At 33.1% G+C, this 24,265-nt stretch overlaps 4 protein-coding genes across 4 annotated transcripts; 3 read left to right on the top strand and 1 right to left on the bottom strand.

Moving 5' to 3' along the window:
• The first annotated feature begins 30 nt into the window (after positions 1–30).
• Positions 31–900, top strand: LOC101515047 (uncharacterized). Its single transcript, XM_004487377.4, has one exon. It carries the CDS (start codon positions 292–294, stop codon positions 745–747), a length of 456 nt encoding a protein of 151 aa, XP_004487434.1. The 5' UTR covers positions 31–291; the 3' UTR covers positions 748–900.
• Positions 901–8,936: 8,036 nt separating this feature from the next.
• Positions 8,937–12,968, top strand: LOC101515368 (E3 ubiquitin-protein ligase RHF2A). The gene is made up of 9 exons (XM_004487378.4): positions 8,937–9,095; positions 9,357–9,500; positions 9,582–9,628; positions 10,855–10,917; positions 11,027–11,135; positions 11,218–11,606; positions 11,721–11,828; positions 11,929–12,287; positions 12,677–12,968. Exons 1-8 carry the CDS (start codon positions 9,087–9,089, stop codon positions 12,242–12,244), a joined length of 1,185 nt encoding a protein of 394 aa, XP_004487435.1. The 5' UTR covers positions 8,937–9,086; the 3' UTR covers positions 12,245–12,287; positions 12,677–12,968.
• A 2,147-nt stretch (positions 12,969–15,115) lies between these two features.
• On the top strand, positions 15,116–18,301 carry LOC101515701 (fasciclin-like arabinogalactan protein 15). Its single transcript, XM_004487379.4, has 3 exons — positions 15,116–16,617; positions 17,636–17,756; positions 17,915–18,301. Exons 1-2 carry the CDS (start codon positions 15,327–15,329, stop codon positions 17,707–17,709), a joined length of 1,365 nt encoding a protein of 454 aa, XP_004487436.1. The 5' UTR covers positions 15,116–15,326; the 3' UTR covers positions 17,710–17,756; positions 17,915–18,301.
• A 298-nt stretch (positions 18,302–18,599) lies between these two features.
• Positions 18,600–21,484, bottom strand: LOC101488462 (protein STRICTOSIDINE SYNTHASE-LIKE 3-like). The gene is made up of 4 exons (XM_004487380.4): positions 20,856–21,484; positions 19,975–20,256; positions 19,384–19,551; positions 18,600–19,171 (listed from the first exon to the last, which is right to left on the bottom strand). The coding sequence occupies exons 1-4, from the start codon at positions 21,182–21,184 to the stop codon at positions 18,769–18,771; spliced, it is 1,182 nt and encodes a 393-aa protein (XP_004487437.1). The 5' UTR covers positions 21,185–21,484; the 3' UTR covers positions 18,600–18,768.
• Between the last annotated feature and the right edge of the window lie 2,781 nt (positions 21,485–24,265).

The raw sequence follows: 24,265 nt of genomic DNA, 5'->3' as shown, positions 1-24,265 counted from the left end.
TATATATATATATAAATATTAATACACCACAGCAAGAAAACATAGTCTCTATAATTTACATTCCCATCTGTTTTCATTCTCACAATCCCTCCTTTTAAGCTCCCCCAACCATTTCGACTCCAACCGTTTTTCCCCAAATTTCAAATCATTCATCATTCACACCCCCCCATTTCCCTGTTTTCTTCTCACGGTATAGCCGTTCAAATGTCTTGCCGGCGTTCTCACACGCCTCCGTTCCCACCTCCTCTCTAGTTTTCCCCTTCTCTCTCTGTACCGTCCTTTTCAATCTCCATGACACGCCAGCAGCAACTTCCCAACCCCCAACGCCGCCGCGCCGGCGAAGTCGCCGGGAACGCGACGGCAGAATGCGCCGCGGTTTGCTGTTGCGTACCCTGTGCGGTGATGGACATGGTGGCGCTTGCGGTTTACAAAGTTCCGGCGGGTTTGTTTCAGAAGGCGATGAAGAACAAGAGGAAGAAACGGTTGCAACAGAAGAAGAGTAATAAGAAGAAGAACGAAACAGGCTTGTTGGATCGTAATTCGTCAATTGGGTCTGGGCCTGGGCCTGATACGTTTATTGTTGGGCCTACTTTGGAGGAGCATTTGGCGAAGGAGGAGTCGCCGGAGGTTGTTAATTTAGAAGATGAGATGTGGGCCCGGTTCAGTGTAACCGGGTTTTGGAGAAGCGATTCTCAAAGACAGTTTCAACATGAACCGGAATTGCAAACCGGGGAAAAGGACCGTTGATTGTAATTATAATAATAATAATAATAGTATTTTTTTACTATTGTAAAATTGAAGAATGGATTGTTGTAGTGAAATGAAATGTAAAATGCAAATTGTATTAAGAATTGGGATACAGGTATTGAAATCCAAATAGAATTTAATGTTTTGTTACCATTTGTGGAGTATGACGTGGAGATGCAATCGTTTACATGTTTTTAAGGGTAAGATAGTAATGAATATGCTACAAATTTATCACTTTCTTGTAACTAAAATACGAAACTGGGTTTTGGTGTTGGGGTGAATTATCATGTCAAAGTCATTAATGTCTTTTTGCCAATTCTTTGTTTGTTATGGCAGGTATGTTGGAACTCTTTTTCGCGGAAAATGCATCCATTTTGGTTTGTAAATACTTTCTCCTACTTTTTTCTTTCTTATCACATATATTTTTGTCGAATTTAAATATAAAAAAAATGTACATAATATCACTAAAGTCTAGAATGACATATAGTTCTAATAAAGAGCTTGTATTAGTTATTCAACCATATGCAAATCTCTATTTTGTTATTTCTTCTTTTTGAAACATGTAGATTATTTGACTATCAATATTGTTAAATGTGGGACTTAATTAGAAGATTTTGGAGTTAGAGTTAGTTATAAGTATTTAGTTTTCAGTCAGTTAGTTGTAACTAATTTATTTCTTACTCCTAAATTGCAACGAATTCAGTTTCTCAGATGTAGGTATTTATCTCTGAAATGAGTTAACAGTTGTGTGTGTTCATTCTCCGTTTCAGTTTCAATCAGTATGCGTTCTTTTTGTACAAAATCAAAAACTTTCTTGATTTAATGACCGATTAATCTTCGTTTTTATCAACAAGTATAATACAACTAGTCAACCTTCAATTAATTTAATTCATTTTCATATAAGAACTCTAGGTCATGGTATTACTTTTAAAGTTAGAAGAAATATAAGAAAACTATTTTAACTTTTTTAGTTTACTCTTGCCTCTTGGATGATGATTGTCACTTGAATATTGTTTTCACCAGAGTTATTGTATTTTCTTTTTTACTATGAAGTTTTCTTTATTTGTCTTTTAAATGGATGACTATAAAAAAAAAAACAATTATCAACAACAAGGAAGATAATAATTTTTTTTCTTCTTATTCAACTCCATCCTTTATTATATTATTTATTGTTCTCTCGTGTTGGGGTGAGATTTCCTTTACTATTTGAAGATTTCTAAGATCCCCTCTAAATGTAAAAGTTAGAGTTTTCAAATGACTAACATCGATAAAGCTTCATAATGGAGTATTTAAGATTGAATAATGGTGATTTTTTTTTGTATGCTATGATTAGTTAGTGGAGTATTTGAGATAGTAAATATCTTCATATATTGGCTCTCATGTTTTGTTCTTCAGTAAGGGATGCCATTATCATTATTTTCATTTATTGGAGTGTGACCTCCATCTTAATTATATTCGATTTATTTATTTTACACCTAAGTTATCATTATCCAATCAAATACAATTTATTCTTGCATCGCTTATATTCATTATGACGAGTAGGATTCCATATTTAGAGTTGAACACGTGTCTTAGTAGATCATGTCATGATATAAGAATGATCATGGGAGAATAAAAACTCATTGAAGTTCTTACAATGCATGCCAAAAGAAATAACAAATGTGTTTCAATAAATTTCCTACAATTCAACAAATATGTCAACAAAATGGGCGAAGACAAAAACTAAGTATTTTATCTAGTAGTAGAACAAAATGGAGTATTATATTTTCCTATTATCATGCGTTAAAAGGAGTCTTGATAGTGAATGGCTGTTTGCAGATCAAGTAATTAAGTTGCAGTGGAGCTGTGCATATTTGGAGTAGTATGGTTGCAGGTTTTTGGAGGATACTTTATCCTTGTTAATTGAACAAGAAAAAAAAAACAAAGAAACAATAATAAAAAAGAACAAAATTTATTATTATTATTGAAAGGAGAGAGCATACATATACATATATGAAACTGTTTAACATATCTATTCTTAAAAATTACTTCTACTAATAACCATCAGAGCTAGCCATGAGTAGAGGCTCTCAATCCAACTACATAAAGCCTTAGATTTTTAGGGGCCTCAATTTTTTTTATACTGTATCTAATTTTTTTCTTTTTACAATAGTTAATTGATAGCAGTTGAGAATAAAACTTTAAGGACATATAATGGTCTTGAATTATGTAGTGAAAAATTCACTAGTTTTTGCAAAGCTCATGGTGTGAACAAACATAGGACTGTAAGAAGCACACCTCAGCAAAATGGACTAGCTGAAATGATGAATAGAACCTTGCTTGAAAGAATGAGATGCATTATGTCAAATGAAGGGATGTCTGCACAATTTTGGGGGAGAAGTTGTCCATACAACTTGTTATTTGATAAATTTGAGTTCATCTACTGCAATTGAACTCAAAACCCCTCAAGAGATGTGGATTGGGCATGCTGCAAACTATAATCATCTAAAAATATTTGGATGTGCTACATACTACCATGTAAATGAAGGGAAACTAGCCCCTCGAGCCAAGAAATTGTATTTTGTTGGATATCCAAGTGGTGTGAAAGGTTATAGAATATGGTGTTCTGAAAGTAGGAAATGTATCATCAGCAGGGATGTTAAGTTTCATGAGGTTGGACTATATAAACATGTAAACAATGTTGCAAATAAAGGCTCACATCAAATTGATGATGAGAGGATTGATCTTGAGGTGGAGAAAGCTGGAGAGAAATGGAGAACGTTCTTGGAACAACAACAGACTCAACAAGACATAACTAAAAGGTTTGATCTTGAACTGGAGAAAGTTGCAGGAAAACGGAGAACGTTCTTGACTTCAACCACATAAAAGGAGAAAGATCAACAGAAGTCAAGAACGTTATTGACTTCAGAACAACAACAGGCTCAACACAACAAGATTGATGCAAATCCAGCATAACATGTTATGTTTCCAGAAGAGGAATTAAATGATTATAACCTCATCAGGGACAAAGAAAGAAGGACATCAAAATCCACTCAAAGATATGGCTATGCAAACATGACCATCTATGCATTACATGTTGCTGAAGAGATCATACAAGAGGATCCCAGGAACTACAATGAAGATGTCAAGTTTCAAGATAAAGACAAATGAATTTTAACTATGATTGAGGAGCTGAAATCATTGGAGAAGAACAACACTTGAGAACTCTTACCTAAGCCAACCAACTCCATAATTATAGGCAGCAAATGGATCTTTAAGAGGAAGGAGTGAATTCCAGGAGTTGAACCACTCAAGTTTAAATCAAGACTAGTAGCAAAGAGATTCACTCAAAGAGAAGATGTAGACTACAATGAAATATTTTCTCTTGTAGTCAAGCATGCATCAGTAAGGATAATTCTAGCCATGGTAGCACACTTTGACATGAAATTTGAGCAGATGGATGTCAAAACAACATTTCTCCATGGTGATCTAAATGAAACAATCTTTAATGCAACAACCAGATGGCTTTAGGACTCAAGGAAAAGAGGATTGAGTCTACTTGCTAAAGAGAACACTTTATAGAATAAGAGCAATCACCAAGGCAATGGTATTTGAGATTTGACTCATTCATGCTCAGTCAAAGTTATGCTAGAAGTAATTTTGATAGTTGTGTACTATAAACAAGTATCATTAGCCACATACATTTACTTGCTGCTATATGTGGATGACATGCCAATAGCCTCTAAAAGTATGAAAGAAATATAAAAATTGAAGGGTCAACTTAAGAAAGAATTCGAGATGAAAGACTTTGGGCCAGCCAAAAGGATCATAGGAATGGAAATCATCAGAATTAGAGAACAATGGAAACTGATAATTTCCCAAAAGAGCTATATTGGAAAGTTTCTAAATAGATTCATTAGCGGCTCACTTCAAGCTTTCTTCAACCATGTCACCAAATACAAACCTAGAAGTAGAAGACATGAAGAATATACCATATTCAAGTGTCATAGGGAGTATCATGTATGCTATGGTATGCTCAAGGCCATACATTACTCATGATGTAAGTGTCACAAGCAGGTTTATGGGAAACCCAAGGATGAGTCATTGAAAATCTGTCAAATGGATTCTACGGTATCTAAAGGGAACTCAAAGCATGTATTTGGAATACAACAAAAGTTCAGAAACATTAAAACCAATCCAAGGATTTGTAGACTATGATTTTGCTGGAGATTTAGAGAGAAGAAGATCTCTTACATGATATGTATTCACAATGTTTAACAACACAATCAGTTGGAAAACTAATCTTCAACACATAGTGGCATTATCAACAACATAAGCAGAATACGTTGCTCTTGCTGAAGCTGTGAAAGAAGGAATTTGGTTGAGAGGATTGGTCACTGAACTTGGTGTTAAACAAGAGTTAGTTTGCATAAATTGTGACAACCAAAGTGCCATTCATTTGAGTAAAAATCAAATGTATCATGAAAGAACCAAGTATATAGACATCAGGTTACATTTCATCAGGGATGTCATTGAAAGGGATGAGATAAATGTGGCAAAGGTGCACACAAGTGACAACCCAACTGACATGTTTACAAAATCTGTCACACTTAGCATGTTCATGCACTGTTTGACTTTGCTTAATATCAATCCCATAAACTAAGATCAAGGACCAAAAGGATCATATTTGAAGTATCACAAAGCTGAAGTTTCTCATTTAGTACCAAGGTGGAGATTTATTAAATATGGTACTTAATTAGAAAACTTTAGAGTTAAAGTTAGTTTTGGGTAGTTAGTTTTTAGTTAGTTAGTTAGTTGTAACTAATTTGTTTTTTACTCCTAAATTGTAAAAAACTTGTATATAAGCCAAAACAAGAGAAGAAAAACAGATAGAACAAAAAGGAAACAAGCTGCAGATTTGGTATAAGTGTGAAAAACAGGCAGCATAAAAACTTCAATAAATTTGTAATCATTTTCATCTCATTATAGTATAATTCAAGTCAGATTCAGTCCCCCCAGATGTAGGAGTTAATATCTGAACTAAGTTAACGATTTGTGTGTGTTCACTTTAGAATTGAAAACATTAAAAATCTGTTAGTCAGAAATCGAAGAACGTTCTCTGTTTTGCAACTGATCATTCTCTGTTTTCAGTTTCAATTATTCTGTGTTTTTCTGGACAAAACCAAGAACAATATTGATTTAATTACTCCGTTTTTCACAACATACATGCCAAGCCTTAGAAGTTGAAATACGTTCATCAAGTTCTAAAAGGTTACATGTCATCTCATTGGATTTTGACTGCAACATACCCTAATGACGATGATTCCCAAGTCTTTGGTCACACTTTGCAACATTTATTTGATTTGAAAACCAATGTGCTCCTCCTCTGATTGATTTAGAGCAAAATATTCTCCTCATTTTTACTTTGAAAATGTCTTTGCCATCAACATCTTTAATCAAGCAGGCTTCGTTTTCAAACAAAACTTTATTGTCATTTTCAACTAATTGTCCAACACTTACCAAATTTTGATTAATTTTATAGATGGAAAACACATCAGGAATTAACTTTGTATCTTTGTACCTGAACAAGTTGAGATTGCTATTGTTCCTTTTCCATTCACATCAATGAAATTTCCATTTCCAACTCGAACTTTTGATGAACTTGCATTGCTTAGTTCCCTGAATAAATCCTCTTTATGTGTCATGTACACCCAATGTCAATCAACCAATTCTCATTTGATTCAATATTTGAGAAACACGATTCAATGAACAAGTGATCCTCCTATTCTTGATCAACAACTTTTGCCTCATCACTATGTTATTGACTACACTTAATTCACTTAGCATCAGGTATTCGTCAACATCTAAATGGTGGATGACCTTTCTTTCCACAATGTTGCAAAGACATATAAGATTTTTTCCGATTTTCATTTTCTTTTGCATTAGCTAATGTTGAGCCTACTCCAATTTCACCAAAATCCTTCTGGAATTTTCCCACATTTTGCTACCTAACTGCTAATGGTCATTCTATTGTTGTGTCCTCTCTCATTAGTCTTATTTGTTCTTGTGCATTAAGCAATTATGCTAATGAATTTTTTGTGAAATATTTGATATTCTCCAAGGTAGTGATGGTTGCTTTATATATTTTGGGCACTGTTACAAGATTTTTTTCCAACAATTCTAGAGTCATGCAAATTCGATCCTATAAGTCTTACATTGTTTACAATACTGATAAGTTTGTCAAAGTAATCTTTTATCTTCTCAGAATCCTTCATTCTTTGAAGTTCAAATTTCGGGATCAAGTTGAAGACTTACATGCCTTTAATTTCTTCATCTGCTTCATATTCTTTCTTGAGATAATCCCATATCCCTTTGCCGATTTTAAAGGAAATGATTCTTGTGAAAATAGTGGTTAATACAACAGCAAACAAGCAAACCTTTGCCTTTTCTTTCTTTATTTTTTTTATTCTTTTTGCACTTTTATTTTGTGCCATGGTGGGATTGTTTGAAAGTATAGAGATTTCATAATCTTCCCCCAATGCTTCCCACCCATCCAAAACCTCCAAATATGTTTCCATACTTCTGTCAAACACACTCGGAATGATTTTGGAAGGCTTGATTCAATTTCCATAATGTTTAAACTTGCACATAGAAACAATAAGGCTCTATATACGATTTGTTGTCGATTGAAAAAAAAAAGACAAAGAACAAACAAACGATAATAAAAAGAACAAATTTTGTATTATTATTGAAAGGAGAGAACATACATATGCATATGTATTAAATACATACATAACAAAACTGTTAAATAGTTGTTATCAATTCTCAAAAACTACTTTTACTATTAACTACCACAAATCGTAAACTATCTCTTGTAAGTACACAAATATAAACTATCTTTTTTAATGATTACTAAATTAAACAATAACTACTATTCAATAAAATTTGACTACACATCAACCATCCTAAACACAATACTTAATATTGATCTTCTTTTCATGGTTTAAGTTGATATAGTTTTCTAAATATTGGTTTAATTTGGAGCATTCCTCGTGCATAGGCAATTTTGTTATTAATATAGTTTTTACATTTTAAAAGAAATATGTTAGTTTGGAAGAATTTTTTTTCGTAGACAAATCAAAGACGAAGATATTTAACAAACTATGTTCTATGAAAAAGGTTGAATGTCAAGTCCTTCATACATATTCTTCTTTTATATAATAAAAAAAGACATTAAAACAAAATGATTAGAAACTAAATAATAAGACTCGATAATTGTAAGAAGAGGAAGTTCAACGAAAAAAATATTTGTTTTTTGATTTATATGTCATAAGAGATTTTGACGAATGAAATGAAAGTTATGACAATTATAATTTAATTCCATGCACTTAAGAATTATATTACTCCACTATAATTGTATTTTTTCTCTCACACGCCTAGAGAAACATAGATTGAAGATGACTATGAGAAATTACATCCTCTAACAAACAAAATTGATTGATGAAAGTTATTGATTATTGTATTTGATCAGCGATACGAGAATTTTGAAGGAGAAGAGAACTATATAAATTATATAGATAATATTGTTGAAAGCTATCATGAAAGCAAATAGATTTTTTTTTCATTATAATTTTAGTCATATCAATAGGAAAAGCAACAAAGGAGTTACTCTAATTTGTTCATTTTAAGTCTAATGCAGTTTGATTTGAAAAAACATCTAACCCAATTGGATATCAGATCATTTTAAAATCTAATCAGTATGATAACTCTATTAATATAACATGGTCTCCCTTTTCCTAAAACAAATGATATATTTTTGAATTATTTAGTTTTTTGTTTTTTGAGTTTGTTCCTATAAGATTGTACACAGTTATTTCACTTTTGTTTTTCTATTTGTTGTAGTATACCACCTCCTTACTTTTTTTATTCGAAAACTATAGTTTTTATCAAATTGATTAATTATATATTTTTTAACATTTTTATTCGTAACATTGTCCTTATTTAATTAGCAATGTGGAAATGAAGGTGGCGGTGAAGTGCATGGTAGTAGGAAAACAAATGCGCGTACAACAAGGCGAAAGAAAGACTCGTCAAAGATATTCCATGAGAATGCCACGTGTCACAACCACACTAAGTGGTGGACCATGACCTAGCTAAAGGTAAGGTTAGCTGACTCCATGCTTCTATTGAATTCTTCCAAATAAAAATAAGATATTAAAAATAAAAATAACAACAACAGTCCTCCACTCTTCTCTTCATACCTTACCTTACCTCACCGCACCAAACCAAACAAAAGTCAGTCTCTCTCACCTCACTCGCTAGGGTTTTCTTTTCTCAATCGCGTCTTCTTCAATTTCTCCATGGACGAGGTAATTAACAATACTCCCTCTTCCTTTTCATTTCACCATTCTTATTCTTACTTTTATTTCATCCGATTCATTTATTTATTCATTCTCATAGATTATTCAATTTCCTTTATTATTATTAATATTTTTTGTTGGTGTCTTGTTTTGTTTTGATTAATCGTTTTTTTAAGGCGACGCGCGCGCGCGTGTCTGTTGAATCTTGATTCGTTGTTTTATTCGATTGTGATTTTTTCTAGAATCAAAATTTGTTGTTGATTTTTCTAGGTTCCTGTGATGGATGAGAATGAAACCAAGTCTGAGGCGCATTTGACTTCTGCTGCTGCTTTTGTTGAAGGTGGAATTCAGGATGCTTGTGATGATTCTTGTAGCATATGCCTTGAAGCCTTCTGTGACAGTGATCCTTCTACGGTATGCTTCTTTAGGTGGTGGTGATCACTGTCTTGTTGTTGTGCTATCTTTTTTGACAAGTTGCTCTTATTTTTCATGTAGGTGACGAGTTGCAAACACGAGTTTCATCTTCAATGTATTCTGGAATGGTATTGCTTTTTGGATTTGTCTGTTATATCGTTTGAATGATCTTGTACTGTGTTGGTAACTATGAGTGCTTTTTGCTTGATTATTATTGCTGTCATGTTTCTTGGAGACCCAATTGGGTTTCCCCATGAGAGCGACAGGTTTAATATTGTTTTCTATTTTTCAGTAGACCTCTCAGTGTCCTGAAAAAGCACTAAGTGATTTATGAAGTGTGTTTTCTTTTTTTGTCATGATTTTGAAGGAAAACTAGCAGTGTAGAGTGGTACCTAAAGATAGGCTAACACCTAATTTGAAATAGGCAATTAGTACCAGATGATAGAGAGACCATCAAGAATATAGTACACGAGGTTTGGTTGTTGAAAGTTGGACTTTGAAGAAATAATTGTGGCCTTGCTTTTAGTAAATTAGGATTAGGCTTCTTTAGAGGACAAAGAGAGTCATATCACTGTTGATAAACAAATCAATGGTTATTCACATGTATGACCAATCATGGGTGGTTACAATATCAATCAATTGATTTACTCACTTTACTAAATTTTAGTTTGAGATAAGCCAAATCCGGTAAATCATAAACATGGATTAGAAGGTGTGTAACACCTAGTGGTTTAGTGTGCCAATTTCAATGGTTCTCCAGGCTATAGTCAACTGCTTATGGCATGTTGTTTTGACCAATCAGCGTTGTCCTTTAATTCATTATATTATCATTGTTTTGTGGTACTGTTAGTGTTAGCTTCCTTCATCCCTTGTTATTAAAGGTTGTCAAAACATCAAGTTTGCTCATCAAACCCTGTAAACAGCAAATCAGTAGGGCCTTAACTTTCATAAGTTTACATCCTGTTGTTTAGGTTGTTAATAATGTTTTACCAACGATTGGGAATGTATGTGGAATAGCAAGAACTTAACAGCAGCATTCCGGAATCAAAATTTCAAATATTATACATGTGTTATTTTATATATGGGTCGCTTTCCATGATAACTTGCTCTGATAATTGGCTTTGATTCTATATGTTGCTGTTGAAGTGAAATGCTTCTCAAAATAAAAGCTATGTGATATTCATATTTTCAATATCTTGTTTTTTGGTCTAACATTCTTTAACCGTTATCCTGTTTGTGTTATATAAAAATTGGCTGTCCTGAATACCATCTAATTTTTGTCTGGAGCATTTGGTCAATTGGCAATGCTTTGGAGGGTATGACTTTGTCATGAATCCTTACTTTTATTTCTCAGGTGTCAGCGGAGCTCCCAGTGCCCCATGTGTTGGCAGTCTATCAGTCTCAAGGATCCAACGAGGTTTGTAATTTTCTCATTGTTCTTTATGCTTTGTTTTACTATTTGGCTCCTGGAATTATTTGTTTTCTAAATTTATTTATATACTTTTGGTCTGTTTTGCATGTTGCAGCCAGGAATTGCTCGAGGCTGTTGAGAGAGAGAGGAACTTTAGGTTCAATCCATCTAGAAATGCCACAATATTTCATCATCCAACACTGGGGGATTTTGAGTTACAGCATGTTAGTAGTCTACTTGTACCACTTTGGAAGTATATTTGTACTGTTATCTTACATTATGTGATTTTTGTGTGTTTTCAAACAGTTGCCAGTTGGGGCAAATGACGCTGATCTTGAAGAGCGTATAATCCAACACTTAGCTGCTGCTGCAGCAATGGGGAGAGCACGCCATATTGCTAGAAGGGAAGGCCAGAGAAATAGGTCATCTGCTCAAGGTCGCCCACAGTATTTGGTATTTTCAGCTCATCCTAATTCACCTCCCATGGCTCCTGCTTCTTCCTCTCCACCTCAGAGAGGGGATGGTGAACCAACTCCTGCTATTGCTGTTGCCGCTCTATCTCCAACCCCTGCAACTGGAGAAGAACCACCACAGCTGACTCTAGTTCCTCAAGTTCAAACTGACCAGGTTTCTGCTTCAGGATCTGGGTCTACTGCTCTTGCTACTGGCAATCATGGATTATCTCACAACATAAGGTAATGATTTTTCGTTTTGGGTTTCTGGATCCTTTTTGAATGTTCCTAAATTGGTAGTTGCCTAGTTTTTAGTTGTAGACATTCATATCTGCTATGTCCTAAAACTTGAAACAGGAGATCTCCTAATCAGTCTTCTCCAAGTAGCCAAGACAGAGCAGGACCATCCGAATTGCAGTCATTTTCCGAATCTCTGAAATCTAAACTAAATGCTGTGTCAACAAGGTAGTGGATAAAGTGACTATTATTTGTAACATTACATGTCGGTGTCATACAGTTGAGTTCTCTCATTGTAACTTGAACTTCAAATTTTTGCTGTTTTAAGATACAAAGAGTCAATTTCCAAGAGCACAAGAGGTTGGAAGGAGAGGTGGTTCTCTCGGAATAATGCTATGTCTGATCTTGGATCTGAAGTTAGGCGAGAAGTTAATGCAGGGATTGCAACTGTATCACGAATGATGGAACGCATGGAGACCAGAGACAATGATAGAAGCAGTAGCAATTCTGCTCCAAGTAATTTTGAGGATGGTCCAATTCAGGGATCAACTGATCATCAGCATTTAACAGACACTGAAAGAGACAGTCCTTTGGGAGACAATAACACAAAAACATCTTGCACTGCAGGTTCTAGTTCAAATTAAGCATATAGAAAGAATTGCTTGAACAGATATGTTTGTCCTAAAGGTATAATCTTAACTACACTTTTTTGGGTAGCTATTTAAAGTGAAGATTGTACATGTTCTTATTATTACTTCATCAAATCAATGACTGTCCATTCTTTTTGTAGATATTGCTTGTTTTTCTTTGTTGGCTTTTTCTATTTTTGTCTGCATGGACCTACAAAGATATCTATTGTCTTGAATTTACATTTGCTGTTACGTAAAATACTCAATTATGTTTCAGCAGGAAACTTGATTTGGTTTTTGTTGTTTAGTGAAGCATTCAATTTCAAGATATTTTTTTCTAATCAATATCTCTGGATTTGGAAGCCGTTTTGTCTTTCTCTCATTGCACTAGTTCCATTTTCTAATTATGCCATTACTGTGCTGATGGGTTTTTATATCATATATCAGGTAGGGATAGAGTTGCCCATTACTGGATGTGAAATTCCGTGGAAGTGGTGCGTTGTGTGGCCTATTGGCTGGCACAGGCCAGACAAGTGATAACCCTTTGACCTGCAAAAGATGACCAGCAATTGTGATATTGGAAATAAAGAACTTAAAACAAAAAGCAGCAGTGGTCGCATTTGTTTGAAACTCAGGAACCTATTTGTGATTGTATATTCGGTTCACCTTGTAAACTTATTTATAGACATTCCTTATATAATATTTACATAAAATACCGTACCTCTTCTGCTTCGAGATATATACTAAGTGTTTTTAAACATACCATCAATTGGGAGCATAAGCGCTATGCAGAAAATTGTGTTTGAATGCCAAATACTATCAATAATGTGGGCAGTGCAACCAACCACTAGTCATTGCCATTGGTATCTTTCTCCAGCATGCCACCCTCCTTCCTGCCTGTTGTGCAAGTTGTCGTTACTGTTCTTGAACGTCCCACTAAGTGGGACATAAAATCATTTGTTGAAAATTCCATTTAATGTTTATTCGAACACCCTCTGCGAGGATTCCACATTAATTGCAATTATGCGTGGTTTTCACTTGTTAATAATTTTCTTGCAATAATAATGGTTTTAGAAACGAGGTACGGATCTGTTTTGTGCAGTTACAAGTGACAGACTGCAAAAAATCGCCGTGGTCGTCGGATCAAATCGTATTTGAACTGTCTGATCTTTTAGTCATGAAAGTGATTGACTCGTAAGTGGAGAGACTACTGATACGTAAAAATAGTAAAGTAGTCAACATAATGATTCGTAATGGGAAAATGAGAACCATAGAATAAGCCAAGCCTATTATTAAATGACAATAATTTAGGAAGAGAACCCGATGCCAGGTGGGAATCACATCTACCATGTCAATCAAGGGGTAGCAAAATACTACTATCAACTTTTGCTTATGTATCAAATGAATTATTTTTCGTTGAATGCAGCATCTTTTTATAATATATTTTTACATATATTTCATAGAAAAAAGAATACAATTTAATTTTAAAATTTGTAAAATGCTATAAATTACTTAAAATTAATTACTGTCATCAATTTAATTTTTATCATCTAATAATAGCATTAGAATTGTTGAGTTAACAGATTATATAATGTATGTTTGATTGAGTGGTGAGTTTTCAAAAGTTTGTTTAAGGTGTCTATGGACCTATAATTTACTATCTAAATTCATCGGAGTTGATTAATTTAGAAGACCAAACTAAAAGAAGTAATAAAATTACATCATTGGAAGCAAAAGCCACCCAAAATGATTCTCCAAAACTCAAGACACCAAAAGAACCTAATTGACAAATGACAATACCACAAATCCATCCTTACGGTCCAAAATTAAAGTAAAGAATAGAAAATAATATAATAAATGTGATACAGTAAACATATAATAAAATAAAGATATAATAAGAAAATGAGATATTTGAATGAATATTAAGAATTTAAAGGTGTTCAATCTATATCAAAATGATATTAGTAAATCACTATTTAAATGGATACTGTTCCCATTGGTGACGAGCTCATTAAACGGGGTTTTCCCCTCAGGTCTCAACTAATATTTCAACTACTGGCCTAGCAGCTGGCTACTGGACCCCATGCTTACCTGGTCCGATTTTTTTGTTGTCTTCCCTTTTTGTAGAATCTAAAATCGACACGTGGGATATCAGTTCAGTTCCCCAATGCAACCGACACAATCAATTCAATTATTATTTTTGGACAAAATTGAACTATAAACTAGGCGCTAAAATATGCCGCCACCTCCTCTCCATTACCCGAAAACCCCGACACTCTAATAGTTAAAAAAACACTGTCAAAATAATAAAAGGATTTAAAGAAGGCATGTAAAGTTGTCTTAAATTGTATGATGTCATAAATTTGAGTAATTATAAATAATAAAAATAAACACTTGTTTTTACTGTGTTTGTGTTTTTAATTATTAAAGTAATACTTAATGTTTTTATTTCTCTTATATATTATTTGTTCAAAAATATACTATGAAAAATCAAAACATGTAAATTCGCATATAATTATAAGAGTACGAATTCTCTCTTATAAATAGTATTATGTTAACAGTTTAAGATTATGTGTATGTTTGAATTTGCTCTTAATAAAGCTAAAAATTAATTTCAAAAGAGTATAATTTTAAATTTTAATATGTCTGATTATTTTAAAATATAATTATTTTGACTTTATAATTAATTCTAATTTAAAGCCATAATTTACCATTTTTGATTTAAAACATAATTTTCACTTCCAATAATTTTGTTGTTGTTAAATTGACTTTCACAATAAGAATATCTAAACAATTACCAATTTACATTAACTTAACTCAAAGCTAAACATCCACTAAGTTGCATTTATGATTTAACTATTTTGTGGTTAATAAATTTACCTACTTTCTTCTTTTGACTACAATAAATTTATCTACATACTTACTAAACAAAAACAAAAACAAAAGGAAATCCATCATCACATGAAAGAAAACCAGGCATTGGACACAACATCACAGACTAGCAAACCAAATTTTGTGTGTCTCTGTGCTGTAACAAACAGCTACTCTCTTACTCATGCATTGATTCCATAATCTCTCTCTCTCTCTCAGAGACGCCATGTATCGCCACATCTACACCGCCCTTCTTCTTTTCATTCTCTCCATTTCCCTCTCTTCATCATCATCATCATCATCATCATCACCAACGAGTCAAATCAACTCCAACTCAGTTCTACTAGCTCTTCTCGACTCACATTACACTGAACTCGCCGAACTCATTGAAAAAGCAATGCTATTACAAACACTCGAACAAACCGTTGCCACTCACAACATCACCATCTTCGCACCAAACAACCAAGCTCTCGAACGTAATCTCGATCCCGATTTCAAACAATTCCTTCTCCAACCGGGTAACATTCATTCTCTTCAATCTCTCCTCTTGTTCCACGTGATTCCCACCAATATCGGATCTAAAAAACAAACCGGCTCGACCCGCTTCAAAACTCTCTCCAACCATAACATCAACGTGGATACGAATATCACCACCGGAGAATTAACGGTCGAACAAATCAAAATCGTTCATCCGGATTTTATAACCCGACCCGACGGCGTCATCCACGGGATCCAAAATCTCCTTATACCACGCTCCGTCGTGGACGACTTCAACCGCCGCCGTAGTCTCCGTTCAATCACCGCCGTGAAACCAGAACCATCACCAGAAGTGGACACGAGAAACCACAAGCTAAAGAAACAAAAACAACCTCCATCGGAAAAACCAGGTTCACTGCCGAAACTTCCGATCTACGAAGCTATGTCACCGGGACCTTCCCTGGCCCCGGCCCCGGCGCCGGGACCAGGCTCCCCGCACCACCACTTCAACGGCGATGCAAACGTGAAGGATTTCATTAAAACGTTAATCCGTTACGGTGGTTACAACGAAATGGCTGATATTCTCGTAAACCTAACGTCGTTAGCAACCGAAATGAGCCGTTTAGTTTCGGAAGGTTACGTATTAACAGTTTTGGCACCAAATGACGAAGCGATAGGGAAGTTAACGACGGAACAGTTAAGTGAACCGGGTTCACCTGAAGAGATAATGTATTACCATATTATCCCTGAGTATCAAACCGAAGAGAGTATGTATAATGCGGTTAGAAGATTCGGGAAGGTTCGATATGATACGCTTCGGTTACCGCATAAGGTTTTGGCCGAGGAAGCTGATGGGTCTGTTAAATTTGGGAATGGTGACGTGTCGGGTTATTTGTTTGACCCGGATATTTATACGGATGGGAGGATTTCTGTTCAGGGGATTGATGGGGTTTTGTTTCCTATGGTGGAAGAGGAGAAGGTGGAGCGGGATAAACCCGTTTCGAAGATGGGTCAACCCGGAAAAGTTCAACACAGAAGAGGTTTGTTGCTACTTGCATTTTGTTTGTTCCTTTAAAGCTTATAATGATAGTGATTTATTTGGCTGGATTGACTTTAATTCTTGTTTTATTTTATTAGGGATTGTATTGTTTTCTGTGGCAGGTCTTGTTCTGGTAACTGGACATCTCATAGTGTTTCATTTTTAATCAATTTGCTTATGATATTTAGCACATCTCATGGAAGAATGAAATTATCACTTATTGCAATTATGAATGAGTTAATTATTGGCAAGTTAGTCTATCACCTAAATTTCATAGACAAAAATTAGTTTTGGTGGTGTTGCATTGATGTGTAATCAAAGCAAGAAGGCCGCAAATTTGGCTAACGTGTCATTGTTATAACCGATACTTTACAATTTCATTGATGTATTTGACAAATTCCAAAAATTAGGGACTATTAATACTTATAACTTTGAGGATGAATATGTCTATTCAATTATTATCATTATCTTGAGAATATGAATTGGACTTACTTGACTTTAGGATCTAAGTGTTATGTAATTTAGCTTGTTATTAGTTGAAGGCTCTTAGTATTGTTTTTGTAATATTGCTATTAGAATTTCCTGAACTGCCTTTGATGTGAGCTTTTACTGCATAGAAGGTTCAGTATTTCTCCTGAAAGTTGAGTCTATCAGTTATTGCTATTTGCTACTGCTACTTTTGTGTACTTTAGACAAAATTAACTTGCCTAGCTATTGAATCTCTGCAACTAGAATCAATCATATGCTTATTTTCATGTATCGTGACTGGCGACTTTATTGGTTCATATCTTTCCTCTTAAGCAAAGAGTCTGAGTTCAATCATACTTGTCTCCATCCTTATAATATCAAAATCTACATCATATCTATTTGATTGATTCTTTTTTCTTTTAGCAAGTTATATATTTCTTTTTACACATTAATCTGCAATTAAGCAGTTGTTTATCCAAGGTTTTGTTATTATTTATTTATTTTTAAATTATGTTGTCATTTATAATTGACTAAATTAATGTTTCTTGCAGGTAAACTTTTGGAAACAGCATGCTGGATGCTTGGAACCTTTGGACAGCATTCTAGACTCGCCTCTTGTCAATGAAAAAGCCAACATTATATTTTTTTGCTAGTAAAATTCCTTAGTACAAGGTAACGAACAATCAGCAGACTATCATTATGTTTGTGCATGAAAACTCATCTATTTCTAGATTATTATTTTGCCTAATTGTAATTGATTAAGCTCAGTTTTTAGCTTTATTTCCTTCATTATGGCGATTTACACACTGGATGCACATGCTTTGATGCAGATGCACAGATTGATGAAGATCTCAAAGATCTTAAAAACTCAAATAGGCAGATCTTGCTGGAGATAATAGCCAGCTGCTATGGGTGTGATTTCCCACATTTTTGTTTTGCTCTTCTTCATTTCTTCTTCATTATTTCCTTCATTTGTATTTTCAGTCCTAAATGAGTGAGCAAAAGCTTCTCTAGTCTTTTTGTCCTACAATTTAGTGCATATATGTGTTTTTAGAGATTCAATTACAACTGCTACTCCAATGTAATAGGTGGGTTGTGTTGGTTTAATCGAAAGGTTTTCTGAACTGCAACAAGGCATTGAACCTTTCTAACAGACTTGTTCCTATTCAATGAGTAATTTTCTCGAAGAAATAAAAACACAATGATTCTTTGCTGTAGTATACCATCCCTAGTTAATTATTTTTGTTTTCTGCTTTTCATCCTTTGTTCCTTTGTGTTTGTTTGTTTGTGCGGTGAAGCTGAGTCCCAAGGACTTCACTTCAAAAAGCTAGGTCTTGGAATAGTTTATACACACATTACTTTCAAATGATTCTCTTGCACTCTACCATTGTTTTAAATGATTAACAAATACATGCTTAACTATTATTTGATAATTGTTTCTTCACCTCTTTCTTTTTGGAACTTGAAGAAAGGAAATATTTACAATGTTCATTGAAGTAATATTGTAAACCGGTGAAGGAAAAATAGCTCATTGTATTACTTTATATGGTCTCTATTTTTCATGACATTATAATCAAATAGAAGGGGGAGGGTAAAAAATCAACTAGTGATTTCTTCTGAGAATTCAATGTAAAAAATAACTTGTCTAGAGTGGATGCTAAAAGGAGAATCTAATATTTATGCTTCATGTCAAATGGTAAACTGCAATGAAAGGCATTAGAACACTTCCTATCCAGAGTTTACCATCCTTCTCCTCCACTTCACTCACTGCCTTAACAACTTTTCCTTCACTGTCCTCCAATATCTGCAGAAGTTTACCTTCAGGGCTATACTTCACAATTACAGCATGGAACCTGCCTCCAATTTGAAGCAGGTAATGAATCCTTGTTGGAATAGGTAGCTTGAGAATGAATTTTCTAATTTTTGGATAGAGTGCATTTAAGTAACCGTACATATACCTTCTACAATGGATACCCACCCAAAAGTCACCATTTTCATTGACTCTCACATTGTCAGGAAAACCAGGTAGGATTGCTAAGATTTCTGAAGTTCCAGCTTTATCTCCTTTTAGCCAGTATTTGCGCAACCTACCGGATAAGAGACCATATCAACATAGTTTTTTGTCACACAGATGTCCAATCATATTTCACCATATAGTCATATAATTACAATATTACTTTTGAAATTGGCGACATGATAAAATATATTGTACGTCTTTGTAGAACTTGTTAACAAAGATGTTAGTGTATAGTTATTAAACAAAAAAATGGTTATGTTTGATACTATGATTACTACTCACCTTCCTGTTATTCCTTCAGAAAAGACAAAGAAGGAACCATCCTTGCTTAAGGAAATGCCATTTGGAAATTGAATGTTCCTCACCAGAACAACGGTTTCCTTAGTAGCCGAGCTGTATCGTAAAACCCTGCCACTATCCTCACCAGAAAAGACCAGATGAACGAAATTCCTGCATGTAGAATGACATCAAAAGTCAATACCAATAAATCCAGGTAGAGTAAAGAAGATAAGAAGACTACATATCCAAATTGATTCTTGAAATTGATGGTTGTATTATCCTAGTCCGCCACATTATCAATATTACCAACTTAATGTCATACTAGTCATTACAAATACTAACCGAGTAACAAATTTGATTAAAATTTTGAAAGATCATTTTAGAATATTGATGATGTGAGGGACTGAATTGATAGTCTTACAAATTCAAGGATCTATTTGTATATTAACTCAAGAAAATATCCATATTTCAGAATAATAAGCTAAATATCTTCCAGAATTGCTGAATCTCCAGCATTGTTTTGTTCCTATATGCATTTAAAATGTTGAGAGTTTCAAAAGGTGCAGTATCAACTAGTAAAAGATTAATAACAACCTTCTCTGAAATTTATTGCTGCTATCAGTGAAGTAGACATTTCCTTCTGCATCAATGTCTACATCGTTAGTAAATCTCAAGGGTACTCCTTCAGCCTCAGTTGCAAGAGATGTTGCTAAGCCACCTTGAGGCCCCACCTTCATCAGCCCAAAATATGCATCTGCAATGTATAAATCACCAGTTTTCTTGTCAAATCTTAGGCCCAAAGGCCTTCCACAGATGTGCTCAGTTTCAGCATAACTAAGTGGTGATGCAGATTCCTTAGAATTGCATAGTTCTGACCTGTGTTCAGAAATAAGTTGCAAGAAATATTATAACCTGATATTGCAAAGGTATAATATAGTCACAATATATGAGTTACAAAGTCAGAATGAAAAAACTATTCAGTAGTTTTCCAACATTCAGCAGAAAAGTTTATAATGTCAGAACTAAGTTAAGACTAGAACTAGAACACAATATTTTTTAGCCACTTTTAAGCCTCATTTATCAAGTAAACAACCATTTGAATCTATGAATATGTTGGATGATGTCAGTATAGCCTCTCAATGCATCAAAATTATAAAAATATTATTAAACGTGTCTTTTGCTAGTTAGTTTGGTCCTCAAATGTATTTTAGTTTGATTCTCGAATATGTCTTCTGTTTGTTAGCTTGGTCTATTAAACTACTAATAAAATATACACTTAGATGATTTTGAAGTTTAAATACATCCAAGAACTATAATGACCAAGATTACTGTTGACTTCTACTAAGCTTGCACTATTAGAAGATGATTATAGCTTATTAATTTGGAAACTGCTCATAGTAATGAAGAAAGAAAACACAATCACAATTATATTGTATTTAGCATCCACAAAGGAAGGAAAGAAGAAAAAAAGTGACCTATTGGGGGAGGTGTATGCGAAATCAATCCAAGACAGTCCATTCCAAAACAAAATCTTTCCATCAGCGACACCGGTGTAAGGGCCGTGGCCGAGAGGATCGAAGGCGATGCTCTCCGGTCCCTGCACTTGATTCACAAACATGAGTTCTGATTTCTGCAACAAATTGTCTTTGTCTTGGTCCATAGGAACCTCAGACCATGATGGCAAGTTAATTTTGTGAGCCTCAAAATCAGGGAAGCCTTGTATAGGGCTGTGCTTGAAGGGGTCTAATCCACAGTACAGTGCAAACAACAGAATCACAATGGTCAGTCCTCTAGTCAGCGTCATGTATGTTATAGTCAGATGGTGTGTTCCGTTAATTGGTAATAGAATAGAGTAAAATCAAAGTTTGAGGAGAAGGGTCACTGAATGCTACAATGTAAGCATAGAAGAAACAAAAAGCTTCATGGATTGTATGATCTCAAATATTAAAGGTAAGTAGGTGAGTCACTTGTAGTGTGTGTTTGATTTTTTAATCCCCATGATTTGTGAATAAAGAGGGCATGATACATTTTAGACTTACAGTTGGAAATTATAAAGGCTGTTAGTTGGTGAATTCTAAGGTCAACTATCATAGACATTCAGGTGAACTTAACTCCGAGGATGAAGTGGTGTTTGGAACCAAAGATGTTGTAATTTGATTAAAGAAATTAGTTAGATGATTTTTGGGAAAAAATAGTGATATAATTACAAGAGTAAATTTTTTTAATACATACAAGAGTAACATTTTTTTATAACATATTTTTTAGAGGGTTAGAGGAAGACCCTACTATACACTAATTGATAGGGCTGTCAACAAGGGTTTTCTTTCCTTTGTCTCTCTCTGCCATTCAAAACAAAATGCTCTTCACTCTCGTTATTTTGTTTTGGAGAGTTTTTTAATCTTGTTTCCATTCCCACAAATCCCCATGGTCTCCGTAGGGACTCTATTGTCATTAAACTAATCAAATTTTCCTTATTTTCAATCAAATGGAATAAAAAATAAAAATTCAACCATAAAACATATGTATTATTAAGGCATTATTGCAAGTTTTGTGAACAAATAAGAATCATATAAAAAAGAAATTTATACACATATTGTGTGAAAAAGCAAATAAGTATAATATGAGAAATATTTGTATAGGCACGTATTTAGGTTATTGTTGTAAATTGCTCAATAAAGGGGTTCCTGCAGGATGACGGTATGATCCCTGTCTTAAACTATCTTTAGTGGACACTTCTTATGAAAGATAAATTATCTGCTCACGAGACTTTAAATAGGGCACTCGCTATGAAAATCTCCACTTATGAACGCAAATTGACATTCCTACTCGTTGTTAGGGATTAGAAGAAATTGTACTAATTAAGACAATTTTATTTCATAATGGTACCATTTGGATAATTTAGACTCAACTCATTTGAACCAAAATCCATAACATTTATGATGGAAAAGATAGGGAGGGTAACTTTGTTTTTATATTGAGTCCGTTTGTTTAAGATTTAAAAAAAAAAATATATAGTATTTTATCTTTTTGTTATAATATTTTTTTTAAAGAATTTTAAAAATAAAATTTCAAATAAAAAATTAATTTAAATAGTTTATCTTAAAATATCATTTTAAGTATTTCATCTATTTGCTACAATCTTTTTGGATAATAAAATTTTAAAAAATAATTAAAATAAAAAGCTATTTTGAGAAGCTCTTCATAAAAATTATTTTTGAAAGATACATTTAAAAAAAAGTGATTTTTATCGTGTTAAAATCTATAATAATAAATATCTAAGTTATTGAATGTCAAAATTCATTTTTTTTTAATTTGTAATAAATGAATCTAAAACAATTTCTACTATTTTTAAATAAATTTTTATAAAAATTATTTAAAAAAATATAAAATTAAAATTATTTTTTAAATATTTTAAATAAACGACCCATTATAATCTCTTGTATCTTATCTATCATTTATCTTTCATATTTCTCTATTATAAAATACACAATACACTAAAATCATCCTACTTTTTATTTTGTCATAAAGGTAAGGGATGCATTTCCCATTCCCTAACAAGGTTTAATAGTGAGGTTTTGTTAGGAGTTACAAGAACAAGAATTAACCATTAGATGGAGTAATGAATCTAGATAAGGGATTTACTTTATTGGCCATGATCTAGATTTTTTTTTTATAAAGGCCATGATTTTGATATTAGATGATAACTTGGCAAACATGGAAATCTTTTTGGAGATATTGTTACATCATGTGAACATCTTTTATCTGTTTTTTTAATGAAATTGAAGTTAAAATGGTTTAAAGGTTTATTTCATTTGAGGAAATACCTTTTATCACTAATTATATATAAACGTTTCACTTTCTTTTTATTTTTATTTTTAAAATATTTATCTTTTATCTTTTATATATTTTTCTATATAAACATTTTAAAAGAATAAAATGAATTTGTTATACTTTTTAAGTTATTATCAAAAAGAAAGAAAGAAATTACAAACCAAACATGTCTATATATGGATGAGATTTGTACCGTGCACCCCCCATGTACCTCACACCCTCATCCTTATAGAAAATACTATATTGTCCTTTTTTAATATGTATAAAACCATAAAAAAAAATTATCACTCTATTTCTCATCCCAACTTTCAAAAATTATAAAATTGTCCTAAACATTCGAAAATTTCAAACTTTCGAAATATAAAAGTGAGTATTTTTGACATTTTCAAAAGTTTTGTTAAATATGAAACTTTCGAAACTTAAATTTTTAGAAATTAAAACAAATTTCGAAATTTTTGATAAATGTCAAAGTTTTGAAATGCAATTTTTCTGGATGTTATGAAACTTTCGAAACTTTGGATAAATCTGAAAGTTTCGAAGTTTGTTTTTCCAGAAATCATCAAAACCTTCGAAAGTTTGAATAAATTTAAAACTTTTGAAACGTAATGTTCAAAATTTTCAAATTTTTGAAACACATAAATTTTAAAACTTTCAAATGTTCAAAGTAGTTCAATTTCGAAAAATTTCAAATACTTCGAAATTTTCCATTTATTTCTGTTAAAATTTTATATTTTATTTTGAAAATAAATTTATAATATTATTATTAATTAAATTTATTACTATTTTTGAAATTAGGTATGAGTAGAGTTGAGGTTTTTGCTTCAAGAACGGTTATAGATTCTACAAAAAAATTCACCACCGATTAGGTATTATTACCGATAATCCAACACCGATCAAATTTTTATTATAGATATATATTTGATGTTTTGTTTGAAACAAGTTTTGTAGGTATTTCCCTCTCGAAAAGTTGTATTTGAATGTGCAAAAACCATTGGAAGGCAAAATGGAGTTTTAATTGTTACCATTCGTTCAGATAAACCGAAAATAGGGAAAG

Source organism: Cicer arietinum, chromosome 1, assembly GCF_000331145.2.
Source record: "Cicer arietinum cultivar CDC Frontier isolate Library 1 chromosome 1, Cicar.CDCFrontier_v2.0, whole genome shotgun sequence".
NCBI classification, from domain to species: domain Eukaryota; kingdom Viridiplantae; phylum Streptophyta; class Magnoliopsida; order Fabales; family Fabaceae; genus Cicer; species Cicer arietinum.
Note: the sequence above shows the minus strand (reverse complement) of the source record. Positions and strands in the feature narration are given on the sequence as shown.

Bases quoted from the DNA above. Each gene is read 5' to 3' on its own strand.
- LOC101515368 (XM_004487378.4), top strand. The intron at 9,501-9,581 runs GTATGCTTCTTT...TTTTTCATGTAG, and splicing joins GTGACAGTGATCCTTCTACG to GTGACGAGTTGCAAACACGA. The intron at 11,607-11,720 runs GTAATGATTTTT...AACTTGAAACAG, and splicing joins GGATTATCTCACAACATAAG to GAGATCTCCTAATCAGTCTT.
- LOC101515047 (XM_004487377.4), top strand. From the start codon at position 292: ATGACACGCCAGCAGCAACTTCCCAACCCCCAACGCCGCCGCGCCGGC.
- LOC101515701 (XM_004487379.4), top strand. From the start codon at position 15,327: ATGTATCGCCACATCTACACCGCCCTTCTTCTTTTCATTCTCTCCATT. The intron at 16,618-17,635 runs GTTTGTTGCTAC...TGTTTCTTGCAG, and splicing joins AAAAGTTCAACACAGAAGAG to GTAAACTTTTGGAAACAGCA.
- LOC101488462 (XM_004487380.4), bottom strand. From the start codon at position 21,184: ATGACGCTGACTAGAGGACTGACCATTGTGATTCTGTTGTTTGCACTG. The intron at 20,257-20,855 runs GTCACTTTTTTT...TTCTGAACACAG, and splicing joins GCATACACCTCCCCCAATAG to GTCAGAACTATGCAATTCTA. The intron at 19,552-19,974 runs GTTGTTATTAAT...TTCTACATGCAG, and splicing joins AGCAATAAATTTCAGAGAAG to GAATTTCGTTCATCTGGTCT.